The sequence below is a fragment of the Gavialis gangeticus genome, unplaced genomic scaffold (assembly GCF_001723915.1).
Source record: "Gavialis gangeticus isolate Ggan-Ray unplaced genomic scaffold, GavGan_comp1, whole genome shotgun sequence".
In the NCBI taxonomy this organism is placed as follows: Eukaryota; Metazoa; Chordata; order Crocodylia; family Gavialidae; genus Gavialis; species Gavialis gangeticus.
This window is the reverse complement of record NW_017728980.1, coordinates 12,235,643-12,251,471: the sequence shown is the minus strand read 5'-3', so window position 1 is coordinate 12,251,471 and position 15,829 is coordinate 12,235,643. Positions and strand designations below refer to the sequence as shown.

At 51.2% G+C, this 15,829-nt stretch overlaps 1 protein-coding gene across 2 annotated transcripts in view; it reads left to right on the top strand.

The window, feature by feature from the left end:
- Positions 1-11,078, top strand: part of POU2F3 (POU class 2 homeobox 3) — a 52,633-nt gene extending 41,555 nt beyond the window's left edge. For both annotated transcript variants that reach the window (XM_019510163.1, XM_019510156.1), the window contains 8 exons: positions 227-309; positions 1,229-1,411; positions 2,789-2,930; positions 3,559-3,695; positions 4,660-4,821; positions 8,877-8,943; positions 9,773-9,905; positions 10,988-11,078. In XM_019510163.1, coding sequence (XP_019365708.1) covers positions 227-309; positions 1,229-1,411; positions 2,789-2,930; positions 3,559-3,695; positions 4,660-4,821; positions 8,877-8,943; positions 9,773-9,905; positions 10,988-11,027 — 947 coding nt within the window. In that variant the 3' untranslated portion in view covers positions 11,028-11,078. The remainder of the gene's footprint in view (positions 1-226; positions 310-1,228; positions 1,412-2,788; positions 2,931-3,558; positions 3,696-4,659; positions 4,822-8,876; positions 8,944-9,772; positions 9,906-10,987) is intronic.
- Positions 11,079-15,829: the final 4,751 nt, after the last annotated feature.

The following is a 15,829-nucleotide window of genomic DNA, read 5'->3' as shown; positions in this document are numbered from 1 at the left end:
GGGTGGGCAGGCTGTGTTCACTCCTGCCTTCCCTGGGACCCCCCCACTGACATGCTATGGATGGGCCATGAAGTTTCCCCAACCCCACTGCACCCCATAAAGCATGCAGTGGATCCTCCCCTGTGGCTCGTGCTGATCTGGAGCCCGGCGGCTCTAAGCAACGCAGCTCATTTTAGATGTTTACAGGGAGGCCCGTCTGATCTGGTCCATCTCTTTCTCTCACCAGCTCTGCAGCCAAGCCTTCTCTCCTACCAGCAGCAGCAAAGCAGCCTCATCCTCTCACAGCCTGGGCCCAGCCTCGCCTCGCAGGTAATTGCATCCCCACAACCTCAGCCAGGAGTAGAATTGAATTCACCCCAAGGGCCACGTCACCAACTACCTGGGAGCCACAAATCCCCTTTTATGCCCTTCTCCCACTCCCAGCCCTTTCAAACTGTGCTGAAGCCTGGCATTACTCTGTTGCCCCTTTCCTCAATGAGACCCTCTATTTCAAAAGCAACTACTAACTCCTCTTCCCCTAGATCCAAGGTGCTCACAGTGTCCCTGTGCAATCATGACTGCAGTCACTGCACCTGTGCTGGCCTCCGCTGCTCGTTCCCATTGTGCGTTGTTGTCAGCCCTTCTTTTTCTTCACTGTTTTCTGCTGCCTGCCTCACCCAGGGGTAAAGGCAGGATCTTTACAATCCCCAAGGCATTTCCGGCCTGCATTGCCTTGGGCTCTGATGGCTGCTTGATTGCAGAAGTGGCTTTGGCTCATTCATACTTGTGGGTTCCAGGCACAGCAAACTTCCACAGAGGGATTTCCATCTCACCTCCCCTGCTTCCCCTCAGGCAAGGTCCCTAGGGTTTGGAAGGGGATTGGCTCCAATTGCCGTGTCAGATCCACCAGGTAGCTACACTCCACAATATGGCTGTGGAGGAGCTCTGATTTCAGTGCCTGAACCTGCCCAGTGGGCCAAAAACTTCCGTAAGAATATGACAAACTCTCTAGGACTGCACTTCTGATGCCTCACACACATCAGTCAAGCAGAGCTGAGAGACCCCCTCCTTCTTCCATCCAGCCCTTTGCCTCTCACATGCACCTATGAAGATCATAGTCCCCTCCACCAGCTTGCAGCCACCTCTGGTGGAGAAGGCAACAGCACACAACAGCATTAAGCAATGACTGAGTGAAAGAGATGCAGACATTTGTTCAGGTTTTTTCTGATCATGCCTCTGTTCTTAACAGGCAGTGGGACGTTCGGGGCTCCCTGGGTCCTCAGTAGAAGCCCACCTGGACGTGCCCCAGCACTTGCAGGTTGCAAAGCACTTGCCATCCTCAGCCGCATGCGAGGAACCTAGCGACCTGGAGGAGCTAGAAAAGTTTGCTAAGACTTTCAAGCAAAGGCGAATCAAGCTCGGGTTCACGCAGGTGAGGGCCGAACAGAGGTCTCTTGGGGAAGGGCTTAGTATGAGATGGTTGGGGCTTGATACTGATGTTGGGGGGGAGAATTTGATACTGATGCGCACACAAAAGGGAAGGGGTCAGCACAGATGTGGGGATGGAGGAAGGGATGGGTTTGAGACAGGCATGCTTCCTGGGAATACCACCTGCAGAGCACAGGGGGAACAGCTATAGAAAGGCCACAGCCTTTCTGAGGGTCAGTCTCCAGCTGTGGAAGAGACAGAGGGCTCTCAGAGAAGTGGGCTGAGGATCTGGAGGCATTGCCAATGGAGAAACAACTCAGCATGAGCTGTGTGGCGGGCTCCTGCGTTGAGCCGCCCACCTCCCTGCGCCCGACCACCTTCCCAGCTCCGAGCGCCTCCCTGGGGCGGCTCGCATCCAGCTGACCCCCTTCCTGGAGCACACTCGCTAGCCTGGGGGTAACGTAAGCTGCCACCACCCCGAGAAGGGACTCTCTCGGCCCTGTGTCCTCGGGGAAATACAGGCCTAATAGTCCTACAGGTACTCGACCCAGTACAGGCGCTTGGGGCACTTCCCCAAGTCAGGGGCCAAAAAGGAAAGTCTCCCTTAGTCTGCAGACCTAAGGGGCCTCTTAGGCATAATTTAGACCCACCCCTCAATAAGTCTCCCACACTGGTCACAAAGGAGAACTTTATTGATTACAGGGGGAAGGTGAAAATAGGGTACAAGATAGAGCAATATCATAGCAATCCCATAGAGCAAAACAGTCTGGCTGAGGCAGCCTTTGGATCACGCATCTGAGTTACTGCCAGCTAGATATCTACCCAGATCTCGAGTAGCTTACTCACAAGCATCATCCCAAGGCTGTTGGAGATCCCCTCTGGAGGCAGGCCGTTCCTAGCTCGTGAGTTATGAGGGACAGAGCCAGTTTCAGATGGTCAAGCTCCTCTCTAAGTCCGAGTCCCCCGCATGGCTGCTGCCCCCTCCTCCTGGGCAGTCTTAACTTATATAGCCCCTGTGACCTCGTTTCCCTGGTCCAATGGAGGCCAGCTCCTGTTGGCTGTCGGCCAACCAATTTGAAATACATCACTAGTTGCCGGGCAGACTGTAGCCCACCAGGTAGATGCCCCTCACCCAGGTAGGTGATACCAGTCACGTAGGCAGAGAGAGCAGGTTTCCCCCCTCCCTCGGGACTGTAGCCAGCTCAGGTTACCTAAAGAGAGAGGGTAAATGTGTCTCCTCTGCTGGGCCCATCCTAATCACATTGTCACCGAGCAGAGATTTTGGGGAAAAACAAAGGTGGCTTCCTGCCACAAGCTGATGCCAAGGGAGGCTGTGAGTGGGTTTTCTCAGCTACTCTTTCAGTTCTGGCTGCCTTGGCAGGGCGACGTCGGACTGGCCATGGGGAAGCTGTACGGCAATGATTTCAGCCAGACCACCATTTCGCGCTTTGAGGCACTCAACCTGAGCTTTAAGAACATGTGCAAGCTCAAACCCCTGCTGGAGAAGTGGCTGAGCGATGCAGGTAGGCCACGCCGTGCTGCTCTGGTATAATGGCCGGTGCCATCGGGGACTGAATGGGGCCTCTGAAGATGAGAGCTAGAGCTGCAGCCACAGCTTGGGACAGTACCACCACTTCTGTCCCCTGCGGCACAGTGCGAGACCTGAAACACACTCACTGGGGGTCACACTTGCTCTATTCCTGGTTCTGCCACTTACCAGGAAAGCTAGCTGGCTGCTCTGTGCTTCACTTTCTTCAGCTGCAACCATCTAGCCCTTTGGCAAAGTGCTCTGCAATATGTCAGTTTTAGGAGGAGCGTGCCTTTTAGGATGTAAAGGGGGATCTCCGCTAGCGGCCCAGCAGAAGTCTGCAGGGTGGTAACCCCTCGGGGCTGCAAGCCATTGGGGAACCCATGTGCTTGACCAGAACCTTGCTCAGTCTGTGCACCGCAACACAAAGTGTTTCAGCAACGCGTGGCCTGATGCCAAGCTGGCGTGAAGCAGCACAGTTCCACTGACTTCCGCCATTGAAAACAGCTGAAGATTTGGCCCCCGAGGGAGCTTGTTTGGGAGATGGGATTAAAACCAAAACGAACATTTGTAATTCCAAGGGCAAAACCCTCATGGATTCTCCCTTCTCCCCCTCTCCTCAGAATCTGCTCCGCTGGACTCCTCCATGAGCACCCCCAGCTCCTACCCCTTGGTGAGCGAGATGTTTGGGCGGAAAAGGAAGAAACGCACCAGCATTGAGACCAACATTCGCTCCACGCTGGAGAAGAGGTTTCAAGATGTGAGAGGAAAATCTTGGCGTGGGTTATGAACTGTATTCCCCAGCTGGAAATCCCTGCCGGCTCTTACCTGCGCATCTGAGGCCTCCAAAAGGAGAAAGGAGGGAATCTGCTTTGGAAGGGAGAGGGGGTTTACTGCAGCTTGTAGTTGCATGGTATTTTACTTTTCCACAGGAAAAAAAATGACCTTTTGCTGAAAAATGGAAAGAGAATATTTCAGCTTGGACACACAGCTGCAGCGCCTCAGGGGGCTGTCTCTGGGGTGCTTTGGTCCCTCTTCAGGAGCTGGGCTTCCCTGGGCACGTCTACACATTCATTAATGTGTTATAGTTATTGCGCATTAAGTTTAGCACTTGGTTAACCAAGTACTAAATCAATGTGCGGTAACTCGCACTACCGCGCAATAATGCTGGCACATGGGTTTTTAGTGATGCTTACTGCGCAGTAGTCTAATACTACTGCGCAGTAGCACATTAGCACGGTTTTTGCCCAACACACTATTGCACAGTGTTATTAGGCTACTGCGCAGTTGGCATCTCATGTAGACGCCCCCCTGATCAGAATAGGTTCCCACAGTGCGCTGCTTCGTCCCCTCCGGCAGTCTTACAGCTGCCTTGTGACCTAGAAGAGGGTGGTCAAGCTGGGGAGCTCTGCCTCCAGCAGCATGCAAGACCACGGCAGCAATTCAGAATTAGACTGTCTTGGTTCTCCAGCATTCAGATGCCCCCAAAAAGAAAAAAAATGATGTTTTTGGCAGAAGGCAGGCACCTCTCACTTAGTCTGGTGGCTCAAACCCCAATTTTCATTGACAAATGTGTTCTGGTGGAACATTTTCCAACCAGCCCTCACTACTACCCTGGCCCAGTCCCATGTCTGATCCCATTCGACTGATCCTCCCCACTTGCTGATGCTGCAACATCAGCTCGGCAAGTCTTTCTTTGTTAACCTAACGCCCTCTCTTAGCAGAACCCCAAGCCCAGCTCAGAGGAGATCTCCCTGATCGCAGAGCAGCTCTCCATGGAAAAGGAAGTGGTTCGGGTTTGGTTCTGTAACCGGCGCCAGAAGGAGAAGCGGATCAGCTGCCCAGTGCCAACCCCCATTAAATCTCCCATCTACAACTCCAGACTGGTGAGATCCATTGGACCAAGGCATGGGGAGGGGGGTTCCCCGTTACTGTCTGTGAAGCAGGAAGTACCATAGAGTAGTAAGGAGATGGGTCTTCTTGCAGTGGAGATCATCTCTGAACTGTCCACAGTGCAGAGGGTGCAAGCACTGTGCAGTAGATTAGAAAAGGGAGCAAAAAACCTCACAGGTCATGGATGCCCAAGGAACCAGTGGGCAGGGCTTCCTTCACTTTTAAGTGCATCCAAAAATACAGTGCTTCTCCCAGCAGGCGCTCCCTGGGGCACTGGCCCAATTCGCTGGGCTGAGCACTGCCTGCTGAATCATCCCCTCCACTTCCCGCAGTGCAACATCTTCTCGTCAGGGCTTCAATTTGGTACCAACGCAGAGAAAACAGCTCTGTTCTCTGAGTCACCCCATCTCCTCCCATGCACGCCCCGAGGAAAATGAGTGGGGAACTGGGTGGAGATGCTGTTGAGGGGGGTAGATTGAGCTGGTAGCCAGCACACCAGCCTTGCACTGGTCTCATAGCCTGGTCCATCTCTGTGGAATATACACTTCTGTTCTCCTTTTCTTTGATTTTTAATCAAGCATCCCAGTGGGTGTAAATCAGCCTAGACTTATTCTCTGAGGGTCTGATCCCAAGCTTCGATCCCTTAACGTTGCACAGAAAAACTGTTAAATATTAGCAGAAGCTGGTTCTTGAAGGTGTGGACTGTGTCCACTCAGTAGGTTGACTCTTCTTCTTTCCTATGGCTGACTTGGAGCAACAATTATAAGTCCAGTTTAAGGTTAGTTAACCAGTCTAATGCTCTTGAGGAAAGGGAATGTACCTCTGCAATGTCACCATCACATTTGTATAGAGGGCAGGGTGTTGTTATGTGGTCCATAGTTTGATCAGGACTGCCACAGTCTGAAGCCTAGTGGTGTTGACTCTGAAGCCTAGTGATGGCCATTGTAATTTCAGTGCTGGTCACAAGCTCACCTCAGGATATTTGAGATGAGGCAGTGAACTGCTCTGTGATACTGGGCTGAGTCTGGGATTTGGGACAAAACCTAAGTCCAATACTATCCCTTACCCTCCTGCAGAATAAAGTGGTGAGAGTCAGAGGATTTACTGTCTTGAAAGAAGGGAAAGGGCTGCATAGATGAAGGACATACTGGACTTGTTTTTACTAGGAAATAAGGCTGTAGTAGAGCACAACCCTGAGGAGTTGTATTATCTAATCCAGTGTTAAACATGACTTTGCGATCAGTTAAAATGGGGGGAAATCCTGTTTAACAATGACAGTTAGACCTAGATAAATCTACAGGGAAACAGGGTTAAAAATGTCCAGCTCCCACCATCTCAAACCCAGCATGCAGCACAGGGACCTCTGTCATGTTTTAATATGTTACTTAAATGACACTCCAGGGGCCTGCTCTCATCTGAATGGGCGATGGAGCATTAGGCTGCAAACTACAAAACAGGTTCAAGTGGCTCCTCTTTCTTTCTGCCCTGATCCAAGAGAGCATTAAGGCCATGCTTAACTCAGCTGAATTCACTTGAGCAGGTGCATAGGTTCTTTGCTAATTCTGGGAGCAAAAAGCCACATCCCCGAAACTCCATGCACCTTTACAGACTGGTGTTGCAATCCCGAACTGGAGAGGTGGTTGTTCCTCCTCTGCGTGGATGGAGGTGCCAGGGGAGTGGTCTGCAGTCTCACTGCTTAACAGAAGTTGCCATCTCAACTGGGGTGCACTGAACATCAAAGGGCAGCTGCCTGTTTTTCCACCCACGAGCATCAGGCAGTTGCTTGTTAAGGCAGGCCTGTAGCTTGCTGAGACTCTAATAGATGTGTTGGGTGTTTGGGGTGAATGCTGCTGCCGAAGCATCTGCAGACGTTCTTCCCATGAATAGTCTCTGAGATCATCATATGCTGCTGCTGTTTGTTGCTCAAAAGGCATTTTTTTGTTGGCAAGAGTCACTGTGGACAGTGTCACCTCTATTCATGTAATGGGGTATGGACCCCTGCAGCAGCATGGGCATTGTGGGAGCAGCCTGCTGCTGGCTAACAGACTTGGCATAGTAGGAGCCTGGCTGCCGTATTGCAGGCACTGAGGGTTCATACGCTATAGGAGGGGAGGACGTATCTGGGCATATTCATAAGGGATGCTTCTATCTTGAAATCGGGTGGTCTCCTGTTGGAGTGAGCCCCCCAAGCAGGAGGTTTGATGAGGTTTTCGCATGAAGGCCTTAGCTGTAGTACGATCTCATAAGCTATTAATCATCCATTCTCGACAAGTTGCTGTATGTACTTATTTAGATGTAAACGAATCAGAACCAGAAAGAAAGGCCTATTAGAAACCCAGACATCCCCTAATTAAAGAGACAAAAAGATGAATTGGCAGCAAAAGCAGCCAACAAGTTCTGCAAAGAAGCAAAGTAAGAAGGGCTGCAAGGGAGGAGGCCAAGATCATACGAGTAGTTTGGGTACCTCTGTTCATGCGAGTCCAACCTGAGACCACTGGAAAGGCCCTGAGTGTCACAGGCCAGGGGCTCAACAGCATTGTAAATCTCGAGTCAAGACCATGCATCTCCGTCTCTTTGCAGGTAAAACACGGTGAAATGGAGCCCCATTGCAGAAGAGTTTAATGGTGCAAAGTCTCGTGTATCCACAGGCAGAAAAGTATGACTAGCATTGTCTAGTTACAGACTAGGAATAGCTCCCCAGTTTTGGACTGCTCATTTCTTCTTGCTCTGCCAGGATCCTATGTGCTCAGAATCAGTTACTGTTTCAGGGGTGGGCACCCTGCACCATGGGTGCTGCAAGTGACATGGGCAGCAGATTGGGAAGGGCAGGGAGCAGAAAGCAGAGCAGCAGGTTGGGCAGAGAAAGGGGATGGGGTGGCACTTGAGGAAGGAATGGGGCTAAAAAGGTTGCCCCCCCGCCCCGAACTAGTCAATGATCCAGCCATCTGGATACAACTGTTTTTAATATCACTTACAACTTCCTTTGTTACGGATAGGACTCATACAGGACAGAGGAAAAACAAGAGCATGAACTGTGTTAAAATCCAGAACAAGAGGAACGATATGTTATTCTAGCAGCTTGGATGCAATGGACTAGAACTAAAATATTAAGCCTTGTTTTAGTGTGGACTGGTCCTGTGTGCATTAGCTGGTAGTTGAAGGCACTGACTTGTGACTCAGGAGCTATAGTTTGGTGTCCCTGCTCAGCCACTAATTCTCTGTAGTGAACATGGGCAAATCATTTAATCTCACTGTGCCTCAGGGAGCTAATATACTTCCTTTCTGGATGCCTTTATTAATGATCTCGAGGTGTCCAGACACAGCTGGGGTGGATGTCAGATGAGCACCATCATGGATTTTGCTGTTGCAGTTTGAAGCAAATGGATGGGATTTCGCAGGACCAAGGAATGTCTTTATAGCACTTTGCATTCAACCATTTTTGTTAAAAGGAGAGCTAATTGGTCCTTGTCTAGAGGTGTATGTAGCCTGTCACAGCCAGAGGCTGGGAGTCGCACTGAGTAGGGGGTATTCTAGTTATGCCAGGAGAGGTGGCAAGAGTGCTTGTCCTCTAGAAAAAGGGCAGAACATTTCTCACGCTAAGTCAACTTAAAATAAACAAATCCTCCCCTAAGCTTTCCTCAGCCAGGCAAGCAATCACCCTAGTTAACACAGCAATGGCATGTGCTCATGAACGAGGGGGGAGCTGCTCCCAGGGATGGCTACTGGGAGAGGAGACACGGCTTGTGGTGCTCCACACACTGAGAACCCTGCCTTACAGACTGCAGATTGCACCCATTTGCTCTTGCACTATGGGAAGAGTGTGTGTGTGTGCACGTGTGTGGTACAACAGGATCAGTGTCTGCACATGTGCGATCTAGTGGCGAGGTGGGCTGTACCCTGCGTTACACAGAGAGCCATCCATATGAGTCTCAGCTCTACGTGGACGAGAGATCTGTATGGGGGCGTGCAGGAAAGAGGAAGGGAGCAGTGTTCCAGGATCTCTGTGCTTCCCAAGTCACTGATTGACTCAGTTTCTGTTCCCTTTCAGGTCTCTACCTCAGGGTCCGTGGGACCTCCCTCAGTCAACCCAGTCCATAGCACCATGCCAGGGGCAGGTAAGCCCAGCAGGCAGGAAGGTACCTCTCCCATTTCCTTCATGGGAACCACACTCCCTTTCATCTATCAGTGCTGAGGACTTGGTTTAGCTCCGAGAGCTGCTCGGGCTCCAGCATCCTCACGCCATATGAGATGGGCCATTGGTCTGGCCCTGACTGGTTGCTCAGTGTGGCCAAGTTCAAGGTCAAAGACAGCAAAGGGTAAAATCTGCATCCTCCCTCTGGCCAACCTGGGGACAGTCCCCTCACTGGAATAGCTTTTCCCGTGAGATCCCAAGCAGATATTTACGGCTGACCAAGGCAGAATCCTGTAATCAAATGACCCTCATAGTTGGGGGGAGTTGGCCCTGGATCTACAAGTCCAAGCCTACCCCTGTTGGTGTGATGTGCTCAAGAACAAGACTTATCTGCTCCAGCTTGAGGTTCATTGCAATTTCTTCCTTGCCCATTCTTTTACTTCCTTCACTGTCTTCCCTTCTTGCCATTCTCTCATTCCCCTACCCCATTTATGCCTCCTACGGTTACCATAAGGCTTTGGACTGGAAACACATGCTCTGGACTGGGGGTCTGTGGAGGAGAGTGCTGATGTTTCTGGGGCTGGCAGATCTCATGCTGAAGGAACCATCTGCTCCAGCAGCCCTGCTCCATCACGGGGAGAATGCCCCCTGAGCCCCGCTTGTCTGGCTGGGCACAGCCCAGGGCCAGGGTGCCAGATTAAATGTGCCTGCTGGTGCAGTGAGCAAGGACTGAGGAAAAGGAGAGAAGAGGGAGGGGAGGAGAGAACTACCCCCAAGATACAAACCTCATTCTGGCCTCTCCTGTTGTGCAGTAACATCGTCGTGCTCCCCTGGGAACTCCAGCCGGCCCTCCTCACCTGGCACAGTGCTCCATGCCAGTAGCCCCAGTGCATCCCAGAGCCACTCCAAACCTGCGATGAATTCATCCAGTTTCAACTCTTCTGGGTAAGGCAACACGGAGCACCAGGTTCACTCCCTGGTGATGTCCAGGCATGATGGGATCAGAGCCTGGAGAACATTCAGGGCTTAAATAGATCACTGCAGGGCTGGAAACTGCAGCAAAACTCAGGCTAAGTGAAGCCATTGTGTTGCAGGGTGGTTTCCTTCTCATTCTGGGAAGTGGCTATTTACTGCTTCAAAAAGCTGCATTTGCTTTGAAAAGTCATGCTAGTGAAAATTGCTAGAATCATAGAAAAGTAGGTTTGGAAGAGACCTCAGCAGTTCATGTAGTCCAGCCCTTTGCTCAAAGCAGGATCAGCTGCAGATATATCACCCCAGGCAAGGCTTTGTCTAGCCATGTCTTAAAAACCACCAACGATGGAGACTTTACTACCTGTCTGGGTAACTTGTTCCAGTGCTTTACTACCCTCCTAGTGAGCAAGTGTTTCCTAATATCTAACCTAGACTTCCCTTGATGCAACTTGAGCCCATTGCTCCTTGTTCTGTCACCTGTCATCACTGTGAACAGTCCAGCTCCAATGAAGCTCATATGAATTACATGAATTCAGCATGTAAAAGGATATAGAGTGTAGCCATGGTGCTTGCTTCTTCCTCCAGGGACAACGACGCTTTCTTTTGCTGGTTTTCCTAGTTAGACTCCGTCCTTTAATTCCAGCTTCCCCCACCACAGCCAACCCATCACACACACAAGAATAATCCTGCAGCAGCAGGTAAAGCAGGGAGGAGGAATAATTTCCCCTGTCAAATCTAGCCCAGCCTCAGAGATCCCAGAAGCTCTGAGCCACCCGACAGATCCAAATCTCTAGTCGTTCTGCAGGGGATGTTTCATGCCATGCCCACCTGTAGTTCCTGTATGGCTTCTACCAACCAGCATGGCTCATAGCATCAGTGATGCCAAGAAACCAGGAAGTAAACTAAGAGCAGCTGAGTGTTGCAGTGGCTGCTCTGCTTCCTCGGCTCCAGAGGATCGCGCCCTGATGCGGGCTGGTGAGCGAGATCAGTTCAGGCTGCAGGGGAAGGGGAAAACCAGGTTGTATCTGCATCTATTATGTTTTTCCTTTGCGCAGCTCATGGTACCGGTGGAATCAAACGACTTACCTCCACTGAGGCTGCTTCTCCATCCCACCGAAGGAGCTTTGAGGCCTGCCTGTGGACTGACTTCTCCAGAAGCAGTGATCTATGCAAGATTTGGCATCACAGTGCCTTTGAAGTGCAGCCGGACGAAGGTCTCGTTCATGGGAGTCCAGAATTGCTGAACTGTTAAGAGACTCGAACTGTGGCTGAACCTCCCATGGGAACCTGAACACCAGCGGTGAAATGTAACGCACTTCCAGGCATTAATTAAGAAAAGGCCCCTTGCTTTGCTCTGTCAGCACCAACGCTGTCCACTGCCTGCAAATATCTACAGTAACTTGGTACTGCCGACAGTAGTTCATCAGAGTTGCCATATCGTGACCACCCCTCTGCATACTCACTGCAGAGCACTGGGGTCCCTGATGCCAATCTGCCACACACATGCATACACACTCCCCCAAAACCCCTGAACTGAGCCTAGGTCACCAAATTCATTTCACCAAAGACCTCTGTCTAGATGTGAGCTGTGGTGTCCTCGCTGGCACTGTGCTGTAACCGCCTCATCAATCCCTGTTTGCTTTGAATAACACCCCCGCTCTGCTAATGTTTTGCTCTGCCTGTTTTGCACTGTAGAGCCAAGTGCCTCTCTCTCTTTTTTCCTTTAAAACAAAAAAAAAATATCCCCTTTTAAAGGATGGTGTCCTTGTCACAGCTCAGACCTTATCTCACTGCTCTTTTAGCGACTGTTGCTTTTAAAAACCACAGGTGAACTCAGGCTCTGAGGCTACTCGGTCTCCTCTAGAGCACAGCAATGCCCTGCCTGTATTTAAGCAAAACCTTGTCATTAATCTGCTTTACAAAGCAATGCTGCAGGTCAGGGATAAACCTCAGGATTAACCCCCTCTGTGCCAGGATGCTGCAGTCCCTTTGCCCTGGTGAGTGGGTCTCACTGCAGGCCCATCTCATCCTTCCAGACTATCGGGTTTCCACGTAGCCCATCTCCCTGTAGCCTGTATTGTTCCTGCTTGGACACCTTTACTTAGAGAACAGCTCACAGAGGCACTTACTCAGGCCAAATTTCCAAGATGGCTCAGTACATTACATGGACAAGATCTGTCCCTTATCCAGGGCCTGACTGGGAGCTGAGACCTTTTGAAGACCTAGCTCTCACTATGAGTGCCCCGGGGCTACAAATCCGGCCATGGGACCCTTATGACCTTGGTATCACATAGAGGAGAGCTTTCTTGAAGGGCAATGTGCAACAAAACTCTGAATTTTTACTGTAGAAAAGCCCCTGGGATTTATTTATTTTTTTTTACAGGGAAGATTTCTTCCCTCCCATACCTCAGGATGGGTTTTTTGAACATTAAAAATTCAGATTGTCTTCACCCTGCAAGAATGCACAGATATTTGGGAGGAACAGAGAGGAGAACCACCACTGACTGTATGGGAGTGAAACCAGATCACTGCAATGAGTTTAGGGCCACCCAGGGCTATAGTATCTGATTGCCGGCATTATGCAGGCCCAGGAACTTTCTGCATCAAGGCCAGATCTGGTGATTGAACTAGAAAAATATTTTCTAGGGAGAGGCCTCCAGGCATCCCTAACAGATGTTGTTTCAGATACTCCCCCTGGCATCAGGTAGTAGTTTACAGGCAGATGTCCTCAGTTGTTCCACTCTAAAACTCTGAAGTATGGGTCCATTTTGCAAAGGTCCCTTCCTACTCAGCTGGTCAGTTCCCACCGTGTGATTCCCCATTGCCCTGCAGTCTGTGTGCAGTATTTGTGGCAGCCAGTGCAACGCACAGCCAGGCTGACCGGGTGGCATTTACAAGGGACTGCCCAGGGAGTCCCACCCTGTGTACGTGAGAGTTGTGTCTTCTTGCTCTGATGACAAAAATAACCCTGACAACGCCACGCCAGAACGGGTCTCCACTCTGGCTCATGCATCACCCACAGAAACATTCAAGCAGGTTTCCATTACTGCGCTGCTTTGCATGCCACAAAAGATGCAGGGGAATAACTGAGGGCAGAATTACACCCTGCTCATAAAGGGTGAGTTCGATGGCAACCAGCCTGCCCTTCAGATCAGCAGGCTGGGTGCATACAGCTTGGAATGACAGCAGATGGGACAGGCCAACTCCACCTCTGCTTTCAGTGGAGGGGGTCTGGGTGGAAGTAAGAGCACAAGTTGGTTTATATATTTTTTTTCACATCTTTTAACTTGGATGTATTTGGTGTTGAACTCAGAGCAGTGGAGCCAACACAGCTCACTAGCAGGCCACCTGCAGACATCTTTCATGCAGCAGAAGCACAGTGTAGGGAACCAGGTTTACGTTAATCTAATTCGTAGTGTGCAGCTAATCAAACTGCTCATGGACAGCCCTAGGGCTGTTGCCAGGCTGCTCACAAACTGAGAAATTGCTGCGTTAGACCTTGCCGTGCACTGTCAGAGTGGTGGGGAAAGAATTCACGTGCATTTTAGTGATGGTTTTAGCTTGTTTGAACTCCTCCCTTTCCCTGACTGTTTGTATTAAACAAAGACTGAAAATGCAACCTGGACTCTGAATGGCTTATGTCTATTGATTCGGATGCAGCAGAAGTCAAGCAGATTTGAGACAGACTCAAGAAAGCCTGGAGGGGTTAATCAAAATTTGCCAAACACATTCAGTGTCTGTGTGACTCATAGTATAATGAAAGGCAACAGCAAGACTTTCTTGCAGCTGAGGCCAGTTGACCTACAGGTACTTTTAATCACACGGCCAAAATCAGGTTAATTCAACTGAGGTAACAGCAGTGTTATTTTCTGGGTCCTTGCAGTGGGCTTGGCACTGTCCCATTTTTTCCAGACACGGTCTCTGCTCTTGAGAGAGGGGGAATCAGGGGAGAAAAGCAGCAATGTCTTCCCCAAACTCCTCCCAGAAGCTAAAGGGTGCGATAGGCAGGAAATACTGAGCATTTCTATGGAAGACAAAGACCTTCTTTGGAGTTTAGTAGGATGGTCTGGTATCGCTTGCTATGCTGGCTGGGTGACCGGGTACCTTGGCACCTTGACAGCAAAAGCATGTGGCCTCACCTGATGCCCTCACAAAGTCATTTGAGGAGAATACTCTGGGGAAAGTGAATTCTGGTTGGAAGGGAAATGGCATTGCAGCAGGAACCAGCAGCAAGAGCTACCTGTACACCCTATTCCAGCAATAAACAGACACAAATATCACTGACTTCATGTCCATGTCATTATTCCAAATCTGCTGCATACTTATATTAACCCAGTGGTGAGTAGAGCAGGAGATCAGGTAACAGCTAAGGAGGCTTTGTGCTGTCCTCAGCATCCGCAGAAAGCATCTAACTACATTCTCATCCCAGCTCCGCCATAAGCAGGCGCAGGAGTCTGGGCATGTGGCTGCATTTGTTAGCAAAGAGGAGAAATACGGAAACACCTGGACTCAAGGAGAGAGTGAACTGATCCTCCAAAACGGAGCATAAATCTCCTTCCAGTGTCTGCAGGACGCATGCTATCTGCTAAGCCCATGTGACTATGTCTGCCCGAGAGCTGGCACCAGATTAATTAACCCCATTTCAATGGCAAGTTTAGTTAATCTGGTGTGAGTTCTGTGTATCAACAAGATTTTAGGAAAACCCTTCCTATCCCTGGGGGGCCAAGCCTCCCCAGGAATCCCTAGGGGCTGGAAGAGGTGGTGCTACAGGCAGATCTGCCTTCAGCCCATGGCCACGCGTGGGTGTGATCCAGCACAGGGCAGGGGAGCAGCCATCCTCTGGGTTTAGAGGTCCTCCCACAGCTGGAGCAAGGCTCTGCCTCCCAAAGTAGGTCAGAGGAGGGGTCCCACAATGGGGGCCACTGGCCTGCCCCTTGCACAGCTCTTGCACGCCTTCGGATGGTGGAAGTTTGCTGGGGCGGTGAGCAGCCTCCTGGGTACAGCCTTGTGGCCCCTTTACGAGGACATCAGGCTCTGAGGTGCTGGTGCGGGTTTTGCCCGGTGGCCGCCTGGCTTGTGGCCCTTTGCTTTTGGAGGGCCTTAGAGGCAGCACCGCAGCTCAACCTTCATCTGAACCAGGCCCCGGGGGAGGGTGTTTGGGCAGGCGGCCTTCCCTGGCTTCCCATATAGCCGCACTCTGCAGGATGCGGCTGTTCAGCAAACGGCACAGCCCAAGGCTGCTGCTGCCCCCAAGCCCAGGTCTCACGGACAGTCAGGGGGCCGGGGCACAGGCTGGGGGTCCAGACTGCCTTGTGGCTGGAAGCCTCTGAGCCCCCTCTTCTCTGCACCCCCTTGGCTGGGCTCACACAGGAGTAGGGACCCTGGAGCAGCCCCCGCTGGACAGCTGGAGAAGACTGGTCCCTGCAGCCCGGTGGGACGTGCCACGCGCCTTCGCTCTCTCCAGGCAGCTCCCATGGCCAGAAGCAGAAGCAGACCTCCCAGCCTCAAGCCCGATGTCGCCAGACTTGAGCACGGGCAGCTGGAACAAGTATGTGCATGTATGTGTGCTGGCATGAGTGTGCCCATGTATGCAGGGAGAACCCCTAGGACCGTGTCTGCCTTTCTGCTCTCCCATGGTCTCATCTGACTCAGGCCCTGGGGGTACCCTGGCCTAGGGAGCATGCTGTAACAGGCACCCTTCCTCTCCCTATGCTGGGACCTGTGTATGTGCTACAGAGACAGCTCAGGCTAGGCAGGGCTGAGAGATGCAGAGTTGTGCAGGGAAAGCTAGTTCTTGGAGTTGTATCCAGAGAGGGTTACTGGGTTTTTTGGAGATGCAGCGTAGTCTGTTGTCGCTGTAAGGGAGTAAAGTAATATGTTGTCTCGGATTCACTGGT